The sequence below is a fragment of the Diplotaxodon limnothrissa genome, linkage group LG4 (assembly GCF_057381915.1).
Source record: "Diplotaxodon limnothrissa isolate DT_005_m linkage group LG4, D_limnothrissa_male_GT1.1, whole genome shotgun sequence".
In the NCBI taxonomy this organism is placed as follows: Eukaryota; Metazoa; Chordata; class Actinopteri; order Cichliformes; family Cichlidae; genus Diplotaxodon; species Diplotaxodon limnothrissa.
This window is the reverse complement of record NC_140599.1, coordinates 21,112,780-21,126,287: the sequence shown is the minus strand read 5'-3', so window position 1 is coordinate 21,126,287 and position 13,508 is coordinate 21,112,780. Positions and strand designations below refer to the sequence as shown.

Genomic DNA, 13,508 nt, shown 5'->3' with positions numbered 1-13,508 from the left:
TAAATAAGAGTACAATCTAAGAATACCTATATGATCTAAAGCTTGATCCAACATGCTGTATTTTTACATGCCTTTTGTAATATCTGCACTCTTTTGGTTAAAGTGTGTCTTCTGTATATTCATGATATGTTTAACCGCATGCAAAAACCACACTGAAAATCTAAAGACTTTAGTTTGTTGCAATTGAAAGAATAAACCTCTACCAAATTACTCTCTTAAAATAACAGTGAAAAACAAAAACAGTGACATGATGCACAAATACATTTTGCCGTGTTAATCACCAAAAGCACACATTCAAACAAAGTTCTGGTCGGTGATGAAAATTTTGAATGACAGAACTCATTCTGTGTATTATAATCTCCTTTTACTTGCTAGAAGTGACTGAAATAAAGGGTTCCCTTGTAGAGGTGGTAAAAGTATAGAATTTTGTTCTTAAGTAGAAATACTACTGCTAAAAAAAAAAAACTCCAGTAAAAACTGAATTACTGATTCAACTTCTTTACTCAAGTAAAATTTAAAAAACAAACAAACAAACAAACAAACAAATACAGGCTCTGAAATGTACTCAAAGTATGAAAGTAAAAATAGCTCTTTGGAGGATTTTTCTCTTACCTAGATTGTTTTTCTAAACAGGAAAATGTGTGCAGTCGGGGGTTAATGTGAGATTCAGTAGGTTGGAGAACCCTAAAATTGGTTGCAATACCTCAGTGTGTGGAAAACAATCATAACTCACAATTGGCATGTCTGCTGTGGCAGACGGAGAGGAGTGGAGAAAGATTGGACCCGAATGCAGTCACTGATAACGGACTTGAATTGAGAGTAAGCCTTTATTACGGCAGAGCAGAATACAAACAAAAGCAAAGGGTGGCAATGAGTAAGCTAGCAAAACCTAAACTGGGAGAAACCTAAAAAAAATAAAGAATAATGACACTAAAGCCCTGCAACATGGGAAATGCAGTTTGCAGACAATCCAGCAACAAACAGGACGACAAAGGGCTTAAATACACAGAGGGATAATGAGGGAATGAGACAGAGGAGGAGGAGAAATCACACACAACGAGACCGGGGAAATAAAACTGAAAACACTAACATAGCACACGAGACTGTAAAAGTCTCTGAGCAGTCGTTACCTTTGAATCTAACCTCTCTTCTTCCTCTCCTGTCCTGTCTTTCTTATCTTTCTCCATCTCTGAGTGAAGTTGGCTCTCTTTCTGTTCTCTCCCTGTGAAATACAGCAGCTGGACCTTTAGCTAGCAACACACTTTGAAACAAACTGCACACAAACACTTTGTGTGTTTGTTGAGCTGAGAGGAAAGTTGCATTGGAAATTAACTGACACTTAAAAACATGGTGGCTGTAGCTCAGGTGGCAGAGCAGGTCAGCCACTAATCAGAAAATCGGTGGTTCGATCCCAGGTTGCCTCCTGGCTGCATGCCAGGAGGGTAAGATACTAACCCCATGTTTGCCTACTGGTGGTGGTCAGAGGGCCCGGTGGCGCTAGTGTCCGGCAGCCTCGCCTCTGTCAGTGCGCCCCAGGGCAGCTGTGGCTACAACGTAGCTTGCCATTGCCTGTGTGTGAATGGGTGAATGACTGAATGTTGTGTGAAGCGCTTTGGGGTCCTTAGGGACTGAGTAAAGCGCTATACAAATGCAGGCCATTTAAAAAACAATCACTTTTAATCCCTGACTTTGACACATGTCGTCTTTTTTTTTTTTTTTTTTATTTATCCACTGGTGATTAATAAACAAACAAAGGTCCGCAGTGACGAGATAATAACTCCCCCCCGAATGCATTACAGCCAAAGTAATGAGCTTGTTTTGAAAACGTAATAAGTAGAAAGTACAGATATTTGTTTGAAACTGTAGGGAGTAAAACTAAAAAGTAGTCAGAAAAATCAGTTTCCTTGACATCTGCCTTTGTCTGTTGTTCAGAATGCTGACATCTGTTTCCTGTTGGGTTAGGATGATAAAAACAATGTTTATGCTATTGTCACAAGTAAATGCTATAATGTCAAGTTCCATGTGTCTCTTACTGGCGACTGACAGCACACAGCATATGAGATGAAGGAGGGGTGGTGAATCCCACAGCTGGTGTGAGATCCAGTTCATCCTCTGTGATTCCAGGTGGAGGAGTGAAATGAAAGCGCTGAATGAGGGAGGTGAAGAAGAGGAAGAGCTCCATCTTAGCCAGACCTTCTCCGAGACACATCCTGCGACCTGCAAATGCAAAGAGTTTACACTCATTTAAACGAATCATGTCTGCGCTAGTGAGAATTTTCTCAAAAAAGCCTGACAAAGTTGTCATACCTGCAGAAAAGGGCATGAAGGGATCTCTCCTGACAAATTGACCCTTTTTGTCCAGAAAATGTGAAGGGTTAAAAGTGTGTGGGCTCTCCCATTCACTCTCATCATACAGGACAGAGGTGAGAAGGGGAAACACAATAGTTCCCTGTGGGAAACAGAAGATTTCTCATGTAGATGTACATCTACAGAACTAGTTCAGGTTATCAGAAGTAAATCAAGATGTTAAAATATATTTAGGTACAGCAGCTGACCTTTTTGATAAAGTATCCCTTGAAGGTGACATCTTGGCTAGTTTGGTGAGGAACAGACATGGGGACAATATTCGCCAGTCTCTGAGTCTCGTGAATGACTGCATCAGTGTACGGCAGGTTTTTCCGGTCATCTACACAAACTTGTCGGCTTCCTACTACCCGGCTCAGCTCCTCGTGGACCTGCTCTGCAGAGACAAAATAAAGAAACAAATTTGTCCACATTAGTTTTAACAGATCTGCTAAAACGTGTAAAAATAAATAAATAAATAAAAAATCTAAAATTATACACAGAATATTGTTATGGTGCACATTGTTTGCATATGAAATGCTGTGTATTTATTTACCACTGACTGGTAGTGGTGGTGGTTGTTTTGCCTTTTCCCTCTGATATCACATGCTGACATGTCAGTAAACCCATAACTGAAGTCATTGGTCTTGTAGCCCAACAGGACACTGAACTCTATATACGTATTTATGTGTTATCACCTTATATAAATATCAACTATGTGTGTTGGAAAGGCTGTCGACTGTGTTCGAGAGCCCCCTTGTGGCGAGAGAGTTGAACTATTGAGAACATGGTCCAGAGCATGTAGGTTAAGCTAACACATAGCAAGAGGCACCTTGTAAACTGACTCAACAGTGGACGTCTAGGCATAGTGTGAGTTGTGTGCGTCTCTAAAGAACTGTGAGTAGACATCTTGATTGAATCCTTATTATAATCAGCATTCTGTATATGTTTTGTTTACAGACCACACATATGGGCTCAAATTGTGGGCATAAATATTTTGTACTCTTAAATCAAATGTGTAGTTGTGAACTGAGTTTTGTAAGTGTGTAAGTGTGTGTGTAAAAAAGATTTGTGTTTGTAAAAAAATATTTACACAGTTACAAATTTGTTTGTTAAGGTCTGGTTACAACGGTGGCCCTGAGAAGCCAAACGGACTGCAACTTACACCAGCAATAAGAAAAACGTTGCAAAAGCACACAAAACACAACGGAAATAGGAAACAAGAAAACAAAAATAGGGAAAAAAAAAAAAAAAAAAACACACACACACACACAAGGGAAGTGTTTCTGGGGAGACAACCTGACGGACCAGTTGCAGGAACCGAAAAAATGGTGTGTTTTATCATGATTCATATAATACTGCTGACGTATTTTCAGACTAATAGTTAGGCTAACACACTTACCTCTCATCTTTTCTTTCCTCACAAAACCGATAGATCCTTCACTTCTTCTAAGTGTGTCCCAGCGCAATTCTTAGCATAATTTGGTTCCTGCAACTGGTCCGTCGGGTTATTGTCTCCCCAGAAACACTTCCCTTGTGCTTTTGGAAATCTGTTTTTTCCTATTTCCGTTGTCGTTTTTCCTATTTCCGTTATTTTTTGTGTGCTTTTGCAGCGTTTTTCTTGTTGCTGGTGTTTTCTTAAGTTGCAGTCCGTTTGGCCTCTCAGGCCCACCGTAGAGGTTACAGATACAAAGCAAAAACCTGCGTATTAAACTCTACACTTAAGTTCCCTGGCTATGTGTGACTTTCTTCTTATGAGTAGGAATTTTGTCCCAATTTTTCTGCCTTTCACCTGATTGGTCAATGTCGTGTCAATCATAAATTTAACAATCCAGTCAGAGAATAGATGGGTTTGGGGTGCTTTGCTGAGCTTCAGGTCCTGGAAGGGTAATGCAGTTTGAAGCTGGAGGATCTCTATATGAATATCCTAAGCTAGGTCCCTTAACTTTTGGCAGCTACTGAAAGGATAAAGTTGTGCTATACCAGAAATACCATTATTACTTTAGTATTGAGCCCATACACAGACCCCACCTACGAGTTGTACACCACCCCTGTAAGCCTGTGGTTGCATCACTGTGCTGTTGTGTTAAAGAATAACAGCAAATAAGGAATAACCTTATTTGTGCGTCCTGTGTGTTCTGACCGACACCCCAAGGTGAACACCATTGTTATTCAACCAACGCCTATACAGTCCTGGGTGAAACCCAAATTAACAGTGTGGTATTTCTTATCACCCACATTCTTTTGAGGTGAGACTTGCATGTCTTGTCCAGTTCCTTACCCTGTATGTGTGGGTATTTAGCCATTAACAGCAAACCCCATCTCAGTGTGGCTGCTGTGGTGTCAGTGCCAGCAGCAAACAGGTTGCTCACTGTGAATGTCAAGTTCTCCTCATTGTAGTGAGTATCCAAAACACAGGAGTCCTAAAAGAAATAACACTCACATTGCTTATTGATATCAAACCTAAAGTGTAAATAATATTATCATAATTTAAAAAAAACAAAAAAAACAACACAGTCTTACTTCTTCTTTCTGTTTCCGAATCAGAAAACAGTCCACAAGCCCTCGGCACAGTCCAGGCTCCAGAGTCTCTTTCAGATGCTTAATTAAATTCTTTATATCTCTGACATTCATCTCAACATTTTTTAACACCACCTGGCGATTTTTTATCCAACCGAACAGCCGAGGAAACATGTTAAAAAGCTGCAGGAGAAAAAAAAACAAACAAAAAAAAACAACAACCTTAAAGCTTATTCCAAGTAAATACACTGAATTATTAGAAATAAAATTAAATACATTTTACTTTGTCATATGACACATGTTATAGTTTAAATATTAAAAAAAAAAAAGATTAAAGTCCACACATTATTATTACACATTGTTTCACCAAATCCTGGTTTTCATTTTTATGAAAGCAGCGATGACTTGACCTATTTTAAAATTCCCCTCACAGAAATAATTTAAATCAAAAATAACAAAGTTACTGTTGCTGTGCATCTAAAGATATCTGATATTTTCAAGTAGCTTTACCATCTAATTCCTTAATGACTATCGGTGCATATCGTGTCATATATACATTTTATTGTATCTCATGATTAAGAATTACTGCCTTTGCATCAATGAGCATTAATAACAATAATAAAAATTAAAAAAAAAAAGCTTGTGAAAAAGCAAATAGTCAGATTTCCAATGCACCACAGAGCCAGATTTGCTAATGGCAGCGCTACAGCTTTGGCTCTAGCCTGTGTTTCTTCACTGAATGTTTAGAGCCTTGTTATTGTAGGGAGTTGTGTATGCCTTCCAGAGAGCCATATCGATGGGGACTTTAGCCCCTGGGATCCCTGTTCAGCCAGGCAGGTCACGAGGTGGAGGCCGGACAACAATCGGCAAAGTCAGATAAGACAGACATGAGATGGATCAGTTATCAGGCCATCCTGACTCCCCGAAAAGCCTTCAGTTGATCCAAAATGCTACAGCGAGAGTATTGACTGCAAGCATATTTCTCCCATATTCGCTTGTCTTCACTGGCTTCCTGTTAAATCCAAAGTTGAATTTAAAATCCTTTCACTTACAAAGTCTTGAACAATCAGGCCCAGTCTAATCTTATAGACCTCATAGGACCACATAGCACTGCTGGTTTACTTGTGGGACCTAGAGTATTCAAAAGTAGAATGGGAGCCTAAGATACGAAGCACGTAGTAAACATCAGGCCTGTTTGTTGTTGCTAATTTAATTTAATTTATAAGATTTTAGTCTCACAGAATTTTCTACTTCCATATATGAATGTATGTGATCGTGGCCAACTTCACCAACTCATCGAATCTGTCAAAAAGCCAACCTGGACTGATGCAGAACCTGAGACACATATGGTTTGATTGGCTCGCTTCACCATGTTCTTGAATACAGGGTCACCGTAGTCAAATCTGCTTCCGAACACAATAGAGGAGATAATGTTGGCTGTTGCATAATTTATTGGAAGAGCTGTATCAAAACCATTTCCTGTAAAATTGATACACAAGAAAAAAAAAATCTAAAATAAATAAATCCATACATGGGCTAACAGACATGCACAATATAACATTTAGAGGTGTGCTAATTTTAAAAAAAATCATTTAAATTGCAGTTCATGGTTCGTGTACTTTTGCCATACCTTTATGATCTTCAATCACTTGAATCAGATAGCCACACTCCTCCAGGATTTTACCCTGAGTAAGTCTTTTGCCCATCCCAAAGTCTTTGAGGGTGGCGAGGGCAAAACGTCTCAGCTCTTTCCACGATTCTCCATTTGCAAACAAAATTCCTACAAAACATAAAATCCTTTATTTTAAAAACTCAATTAACTGATTTTTATGATATGGAAATAGAAACATGCTGACAAGGCTTAAACCACCAGTAAGGAAGGGCTGAAAACAATGAGTATTTTTAAAATTTTTAACTTTTGAAGTAGTTTTTGTTTTTGAATATATCACATTTTGTACCCCCCAAAAAGTCAATTCTGTTCATCTGGATGTAGTGTTTTTACTAAATTACAGTACATTTGCATTTGTCTTTTTTTCCCCTAAATAGTTTAAAATTGTACATGTGACTCTATTGTATTGAAATTAGCACCGCTGACTAAAAATGTCAGATTCATGATCATTGGTCAATGAACATTATTTATAAAGCTGGGGAATCTTGCAGTCAGCTGAGACTGTAGAAGTCACTTGGATGAGTGACAAAACGTTTATCCCACAGAAAATGCTGTCGAGATGAACAGGATCAACTTTTTGGGATTTCCTTACCTGGACGATTGAAGCAATTTCATAATAAAAGTGCTGTATTGCATAGTTTACTACACAAACAGGGTCACATCCTCACGGAAGACATTCAACATTAAAGGAATATGTAGCACTAAACTTATATAAACTTTTTTTTTTTAATTCTGGATGGAGAGGAAACCTGTATTTCATGAAGTCATGTGAGTCACAGCAGCTATAAGTGCTGTTGGTTATTTCTGAGAAGCCAGGTATCATATGTTGACCGGACTATTTGTGATAGTAAAATGAAACAGAATAAATGGTATTATGAAAGAATTTCATACCATGACCTCTGTTCAGGTCCTTAAATAGCGGGGAGACGTTGCGCTCTCCAAACTCCACTGCATAGTTAACCAGTGCCTCTCTGACTGCTTCGTACCCAGCCAAGACCACAACCTTGTTGGTTCCTAAATAAACTGTAAATACTGACCCATATGTCTTTGAAAGCTGGAAGAATAAAAATTAAGCAAAAGACAACTGAAATAGCATTAAATACATTGCAATCTTTCATTAAAGCTGCTCCTTTTGAACGAGAAGACAGCCTGATTTACCTCATGCAGAGTTTTGTAGGGTCTCTTGAGGTCAATTTGCAACAGGTTGCCTAGCAGAGGCAGAGGTCTCGGTCCTGGGGGTTCCTTCCCTCTTTCCTTAGAAATGTAATTGACAGATAGGAGATAAAGAACAAGCAAGAGAACAGCAGCAGCCAGCACGGTGGTGGAACTGGAAAAGTTAAAATCTACAAAAAGTGCCATCTCCGTCTGGTGTCAGTGGTTTTTCTCTGTGTTACTTATGTGAAAACTGCTAGAGCTTCCTTGTAGGGACTCCCATGATAGGTTTAGCATCCATGTTCCCGCCCCTGAGATGCATATCTCATCTGTGCATTAGGTAACTCCCCCAGTGATTTAATTACAGGAACTTGTTTTGCCAGAGCAAGTGAGAGCTGCCTCACCCTTCAAAAAGCCACAGCTATGTTTTTTTAGGGTCAGCAATGTTTCAGTTACCGGGTTGCTATTTATCACACAGAGACATGTAGAAGATTGAGGTCTGTTAGGCGCCACCTCTGTCCCCTGGGGCTCCACCTTGTTTATGCTCATGGTGGCTTTTGGAACATTTTAACACAGTTATCTGATTTAAAAAAATATATCGCTTGCTGTGTGATACAGCTCATCCTTCCTTTGGGATTAATAAAGTATGCTGATTCTGATTCTGATCTAAGTTTGGGGAGTGGAATTCTAATATTTAATTAGTTTGTCGCATAACAATAAGTAAGTAGCAGATACATCCAAACAGTTCATGGGTGGCAGCTTGTTAATGAGGCTCATACAAATATGGTCACTAAAGGCTCCAGAAGACTAACCTGGTGGAGGTCAAAATGCTTACTTGGAAACTAAAGAAGGACCTTACAGTGGTCTCCATTATCCAAATTATGCTGCATATATATATATATTCATTCCCCTATGAGGATTGTCACGTGACTCTCCAAACAGGCTGCTGGACATCAGGATGTGCAAACATTAAATTATAAATGTAGCAGGGAAGGAGTATTTCCAGGATTTCTGAAATGGGATGGAACAGGGTGAGCAAGAATGAGAATACGTAATCGAAAATAAAATCAACACAGAAAACAATAGGCATCATTTTCAGGCTCATGTGTAGCCCTGTGGTCTTTAATAATTTTAATTAGTTATATATTGTTGGGTAGTCTGAGTTATAACAATGCAATTAATCTAAAAAGAATAAAAAATAAATAAAAACTTCAAAATAAATGGAACAAAGAGCAAAACATAGTAGCGTAAAAGCTTGAAGTAGCATAAGATTTAAAAAAAAAAAAAGAAAATACTTAAAGTACTTCATGAATACTCGATTACATTCCTACTGGTCTGTCGCTGCTCTCCTCCAGTGGTGTTGGGCATCGTAAAACACTCGAACACCTGGTGCTATCCACTCTCTCACTCTAGCCTACCTCAGTTCTCCTGCTTCTCTGTGCAGGTATGCCATGATGTCCAGCTTTAGGTTGGCTTAGATTTACATAAACCCATTTCTAACATACATTTGTTTTGTGTGCATTTTGTTTTGGGGTTTTTTGTGGGGCCTAAAGGGAGAGTTAGCTTTCTGGGGATGATGTGGTTGCCCATCCTTGTCTGTCACAGTGTGGTTAATCCAGGAAGAGGTCAACAACAAAATAAACTCAAAACCCTTCACCACTTACCTCTGGTGGCAAAACCATTCAGGACAAATGCTGAACAAACTGAAATATAAAAACAGGATCCCACACTGGGCTTTGCATCCTTTTGCATAGAGCATTATTTAATTTAAAAAGAGTAGCGATACATTTAGAGTTGACAAAGTCAGTCCCATGGCATGGTACAGTACAGTACACAATTACAATGATGTAAATTCCCTTTTTAAATTTGATACACCACATTTCAGCGTTAAACATTCTTCAATATCAGCAGCGCAAACCTTTTAAATGTTTATCATTTTTCTACTTGTCTAACAATGCTGTTATTTCAAGTCACACACATAATGAAAGAGGATTTGTGCAAATACACAGAAATTATAATGTAAAAACCTTTGAAAACCTCTAAGCAACACATCTGTGGGGTTTTTAGGAATATCAGTTTCTTGTTTAGCATAAAGAAAGCACTGCGGATATATCAAGCTGTTAATACAGCTGTCAGAGAGCTTTTTGTGTGTAAGACGGTATACATTCATTTCATTTCTCGGAAGTGTTTCTTTGAGGACAGCAATGTCAAGTAAAGGACTCGGTGTGGTTATCCCAGATTGCAACAGCAGGATACTGAGTAAGAATTCGTTTTTGGAGACATTAAAAGTCTTCAATCTGTTTTGCAGACTCTGGGATGAATCCAGGAAGTGGGCTCCCATTTTATCTGTCGCTGTCTTTACACATGCACAGGTGCAGCATGTGAATTGCACAGCTGATGGAAAAAAACAATAAAAGGTCATTGCAGTCTCGGTGTTCTAGGCCAATTTTAATTGAAAGACTTTGAGTTTCACCAGAACAATGGCACGAGTAAAATCTCCAGCGTCACTTTGTGGGTTTTTTCTTTTTTTATAAACAGCTTCGACGTAAGCACTGAAGCTGATATCCACATAGTAACACACTGTTCCTGTACTTTTGTTGGGCAGAAAACTGAATAGTTACCTAACAGGAGCTGAAAATTGAGATGTAGTAAATGCTCTAAGAAGAGACTAAATGTACCCTGTGGATTAATCCTCAGTCTGGACGGCCTTCTATTGTTCACTAGCAGCTCTCTGCTCTCCCAGTTTCGTGCATTTTGCAAGTCCTATTTTAGGCATGCATCCATTAATGATTCCAAAACAGGCTTTAAATGAGTAAATGGTTTTAGTACCATGAACACATCGCATTATGTACATCTGGCAACAACATTAAGAGGCTCTTAAGGAAAAAAACAAAAACAGTCCTTCTTCATAAGGGCGACATAAAGAAACAGGAACCCTCATTTGTTAGATAGGGCTCAAAGGTGTGCGACAGTTACACAATAAAATCAACTGGAGTGGTCCGTTCTCTTGCAATGATTGACAGTCACCGAAATAAATTTATTGGAAGAGCTGTATCAAAAGCATTTCCTGTAAAATTGATACACAAGAAAAAAAAATCTAAAATAAATAAATCCATACATGGGCTAACAGACATGCACAATATAACATTCAGAGGTGTGCTAATTTAAAAAAAAATCATTTAAATTGCAGTTCATGGTTCGTGTACTTTTGCCATACCTTTATGATCTTCAATCACTTGAATCAGATAACCACACTCCTCCAGGATTTTACCCTGAGTAAGTCTTTTGCCCATCCCAAAGTCTTTGAGGGTGGCGAGGGCAAAACGTCTCAGCTCTTTCCACGATTCTCCATTTGCAAACAAAATTCCTACAAAACATAAGGTATAATGCATGTCTGCTCCAGCCTAGCAGCCAGAGCCTGACATTCATCAGTTCAGCAGAGGCACAAATGAACAATCAGGCTTGTAGCGCAGACCTTTGTCTGTTTCAGCAGTAGTCTCTGTGACAGAGTTCTCAATTTTGCATTCATGCCTTAACTCAAATAAAGAACTGACAGTATGTGTTTCATGTAATTTTGTATTTCAGCGTGTACTTCTCGGGCTCCACAGCTGAGGTCCTACTTTATCATATTTATCATTTCAAAGTTTGTTTGTTTTTTCCTGTGTTAATTCTCTTTCACATCACCAATCGGGTAAGAGGTCAGATGACTGCTGTCGTTATCAACTCGATATGTCAGTCCAGGATTTCCCAATCATGTGCTGATTATTTCAAACATGGATAAGTCTGAAGGCAGCAGAGTGACGACTTTTACAAAGCAAGAAAAAAAGATAATTACAAAATAAATATAAAGCATCAAACCACCTCAACCAACCACTGATTCTGAGTTGGATAAGCAAGGGAAAGTGACTTTAGCTGGTAATATAACATGCTAATGTGTGTTAAATGTAAAATCCACAAAGTAAAACATTGATAAAGGGATTTGCTGTTGAGCGATCTGTCAGGTCAGTGAGAGTGAAGGGGGCTGTTGCTCAATCTGATCTTAACCAAGCAAAACAGCAAAGATCAGAGCAAAAAAATAAAATAAAATCAGCATTTCTTCAAAAAGAAAATCATCTGTTTTTAAGGTTTTCAACCGTAATTCTACGGGTCTTTAATTTTTTATTTCAGAGTCATTTTATCACTTTTAATCTGACGTTTCCATCTGTGTCATTGGTGAAATGTTATTATAAAGCCAACTATCAACTGAACTCAAAGTACAACACAATGTTGTCACAAACAGCAGAACTTACTCTCATGGCAGACATCGAGAACAAAGGAATATGCACCACTAAACCTTTAAAATATTATTTTGAAATATTATTTTTCTGATTGAAAAGAAACCTGGACTTCAAGATATTGGTCAGCTGTTGCAAAACATGAGGAAACATGCTGTTAATTGTGTAGCCTGTTTCGATCATGTTTTCTTATATCTCTAGTGATCACAAATAACAAAACCCTGGGCTAACACAGATTTATGAACATGAAATTAAACTTAATAAACCACAATATAAAGAATCTTACCATGACCTCGGTTTATATCATTAAGTATCGGGGAGATGTTGCGCTCTCCAAACTCCTCTGCATAGTTGACCAGTGCCTCTCTGACTGTCTCATATCCAGCCAGGACCACGACTTTGTTGGTTCCAAAGTAAAGAGTAAATACAGAGCCATATTCCTTTGAAAGCTGGAAGAATCATTCAAAATAATAATAATTAAATAGCATGTTACGTTCCCCTAACATTTCACAGGAGACCCTGCTAGGGCCATAACATAGCATTAGGTATTGTAATATGTTTAAACTGGCTTCTTTTGATTCAGATCTTGAGAAGAGTTACCTTACCTCACACAGAGTTTTGTGGGGTCTGTTAAGATCTAATTGCAACAGGTTACCAAGCAGGGGCAGAGGTCTCGGTCCTGGGGGTTCATTTCCTTTTTCCTTAGAGATGAAAATGATAGAAACAAGATAAAGTACAAGCAGGAAAACAACGGCTGCCAGCATTGTGGTGGGACTGAACAAAATGAAAAAGATAAAATCCTCAAAATGTTCCATTTGCTCTGATGTTGATGGTTCTCCTCTGTGCTGTCCTTGCAGGTAACACACTTTTCTTTGTGCCAGACTGCAGGGTGGGGGGGTTGACTGGCTTTGCAAAAAGTAAACACTGCATGGAAGACAGTTAACTCACTCGACGCCGTTTACTAAAATCAGGCTGTTTTCCAATGGCTGATAAAAAGGCCAGGAAGGCTACCAGACACTCTGATGTCAATAAACAACTCTCCAAAACCACCTGGGTTATCAGGTATACTCTTAAGTATTTGCTAAACAAATAATTTGCACTATTGAAATGGGCATGTTACGGATTCAAATATTGGGGATGGATACAAGAGGAAAAACCAAAATAACATCACTGGTCCGGCCGGGTCAAGTCACAACGATGATTTTAATGATCACACGCGTGGGAGATGGACACCGTACGCAGACAGCATCAGATCTCAAAATGGTGGAGCATTGATCAAACTCTTATAGCCTCTAGTGGCCCCCACCTAATCATAAAAGCCTAAAAATTCACATTCTTTCTCTCACACGGCGCCTAAGCTACGACCTTGGCTCCCTGTTTATCTGCTCCTGCTGAGATGGGGCAGAAAACTCCAGTATGTTCTGTTCTCTTCTAGAGACAAATAAGGCGATGACTTTCTGCGAACAGTATTTCTTATAACTCAGCAGTATAATGCATCATAAAACAATATCATTCATTCACAATAAATCAGCAGTCTATGCAAATCAGTT

At 38.7% G+C, this 13,508-nt stretch overlaps 1 protein-coding gene across 2 annotated transcripts; it reads right to left on the bottom strand.

Moving 5' to 3' along the window:
• Positions 1-1,299: 1,299 nt before the first annotated feature.
• Positions 1,300-12,833, bottom strand: LOC146633728 (cytochrome P450 2K1-like). Of its 2 annotated transcripts, none has more exons than XM_085351628.1 (9): positions 7,691-8,559; positions 7,424-7,586; positions 6,494-6,643; positions 6,182-6,342; positions 4,867-5,046; positions 4,625-4,766; positions 2,556-2,740; positions 2,308-2,449; positions 1,300-2,217 (listed from the first exon to the last, which is right to left on the bottom strand). In XM_085351628.1, exons 1-9 carry the CDS (start codon positions 7,889-7,891, stop codon positions 2,030-2,032), a joined length of 1,512 nt encoding a protein of 503 aa, XP_085207754.1. In that variant the 5' UTR covers positions 7,892-8,559; the 3' UTR covers positions 1,300-2,029. The 2 variants fall into 2 exon arrangements, with proteins under 2 accessions (XP_085207754.1, XP_085207753.1); XM_085351627.1 differs by lacking the exons at positions 6,494-6,643; positions 7,424-7,586; positions 7,691-8,559 and adding exons at positions 10,902-11,051; positions 12,245-12,407; positions 12,564-12,833 and having other exon boundaries at positions 1,965-2,217.
• Positions 12,834-13,508: the final 675 nt, after the last annotated feature.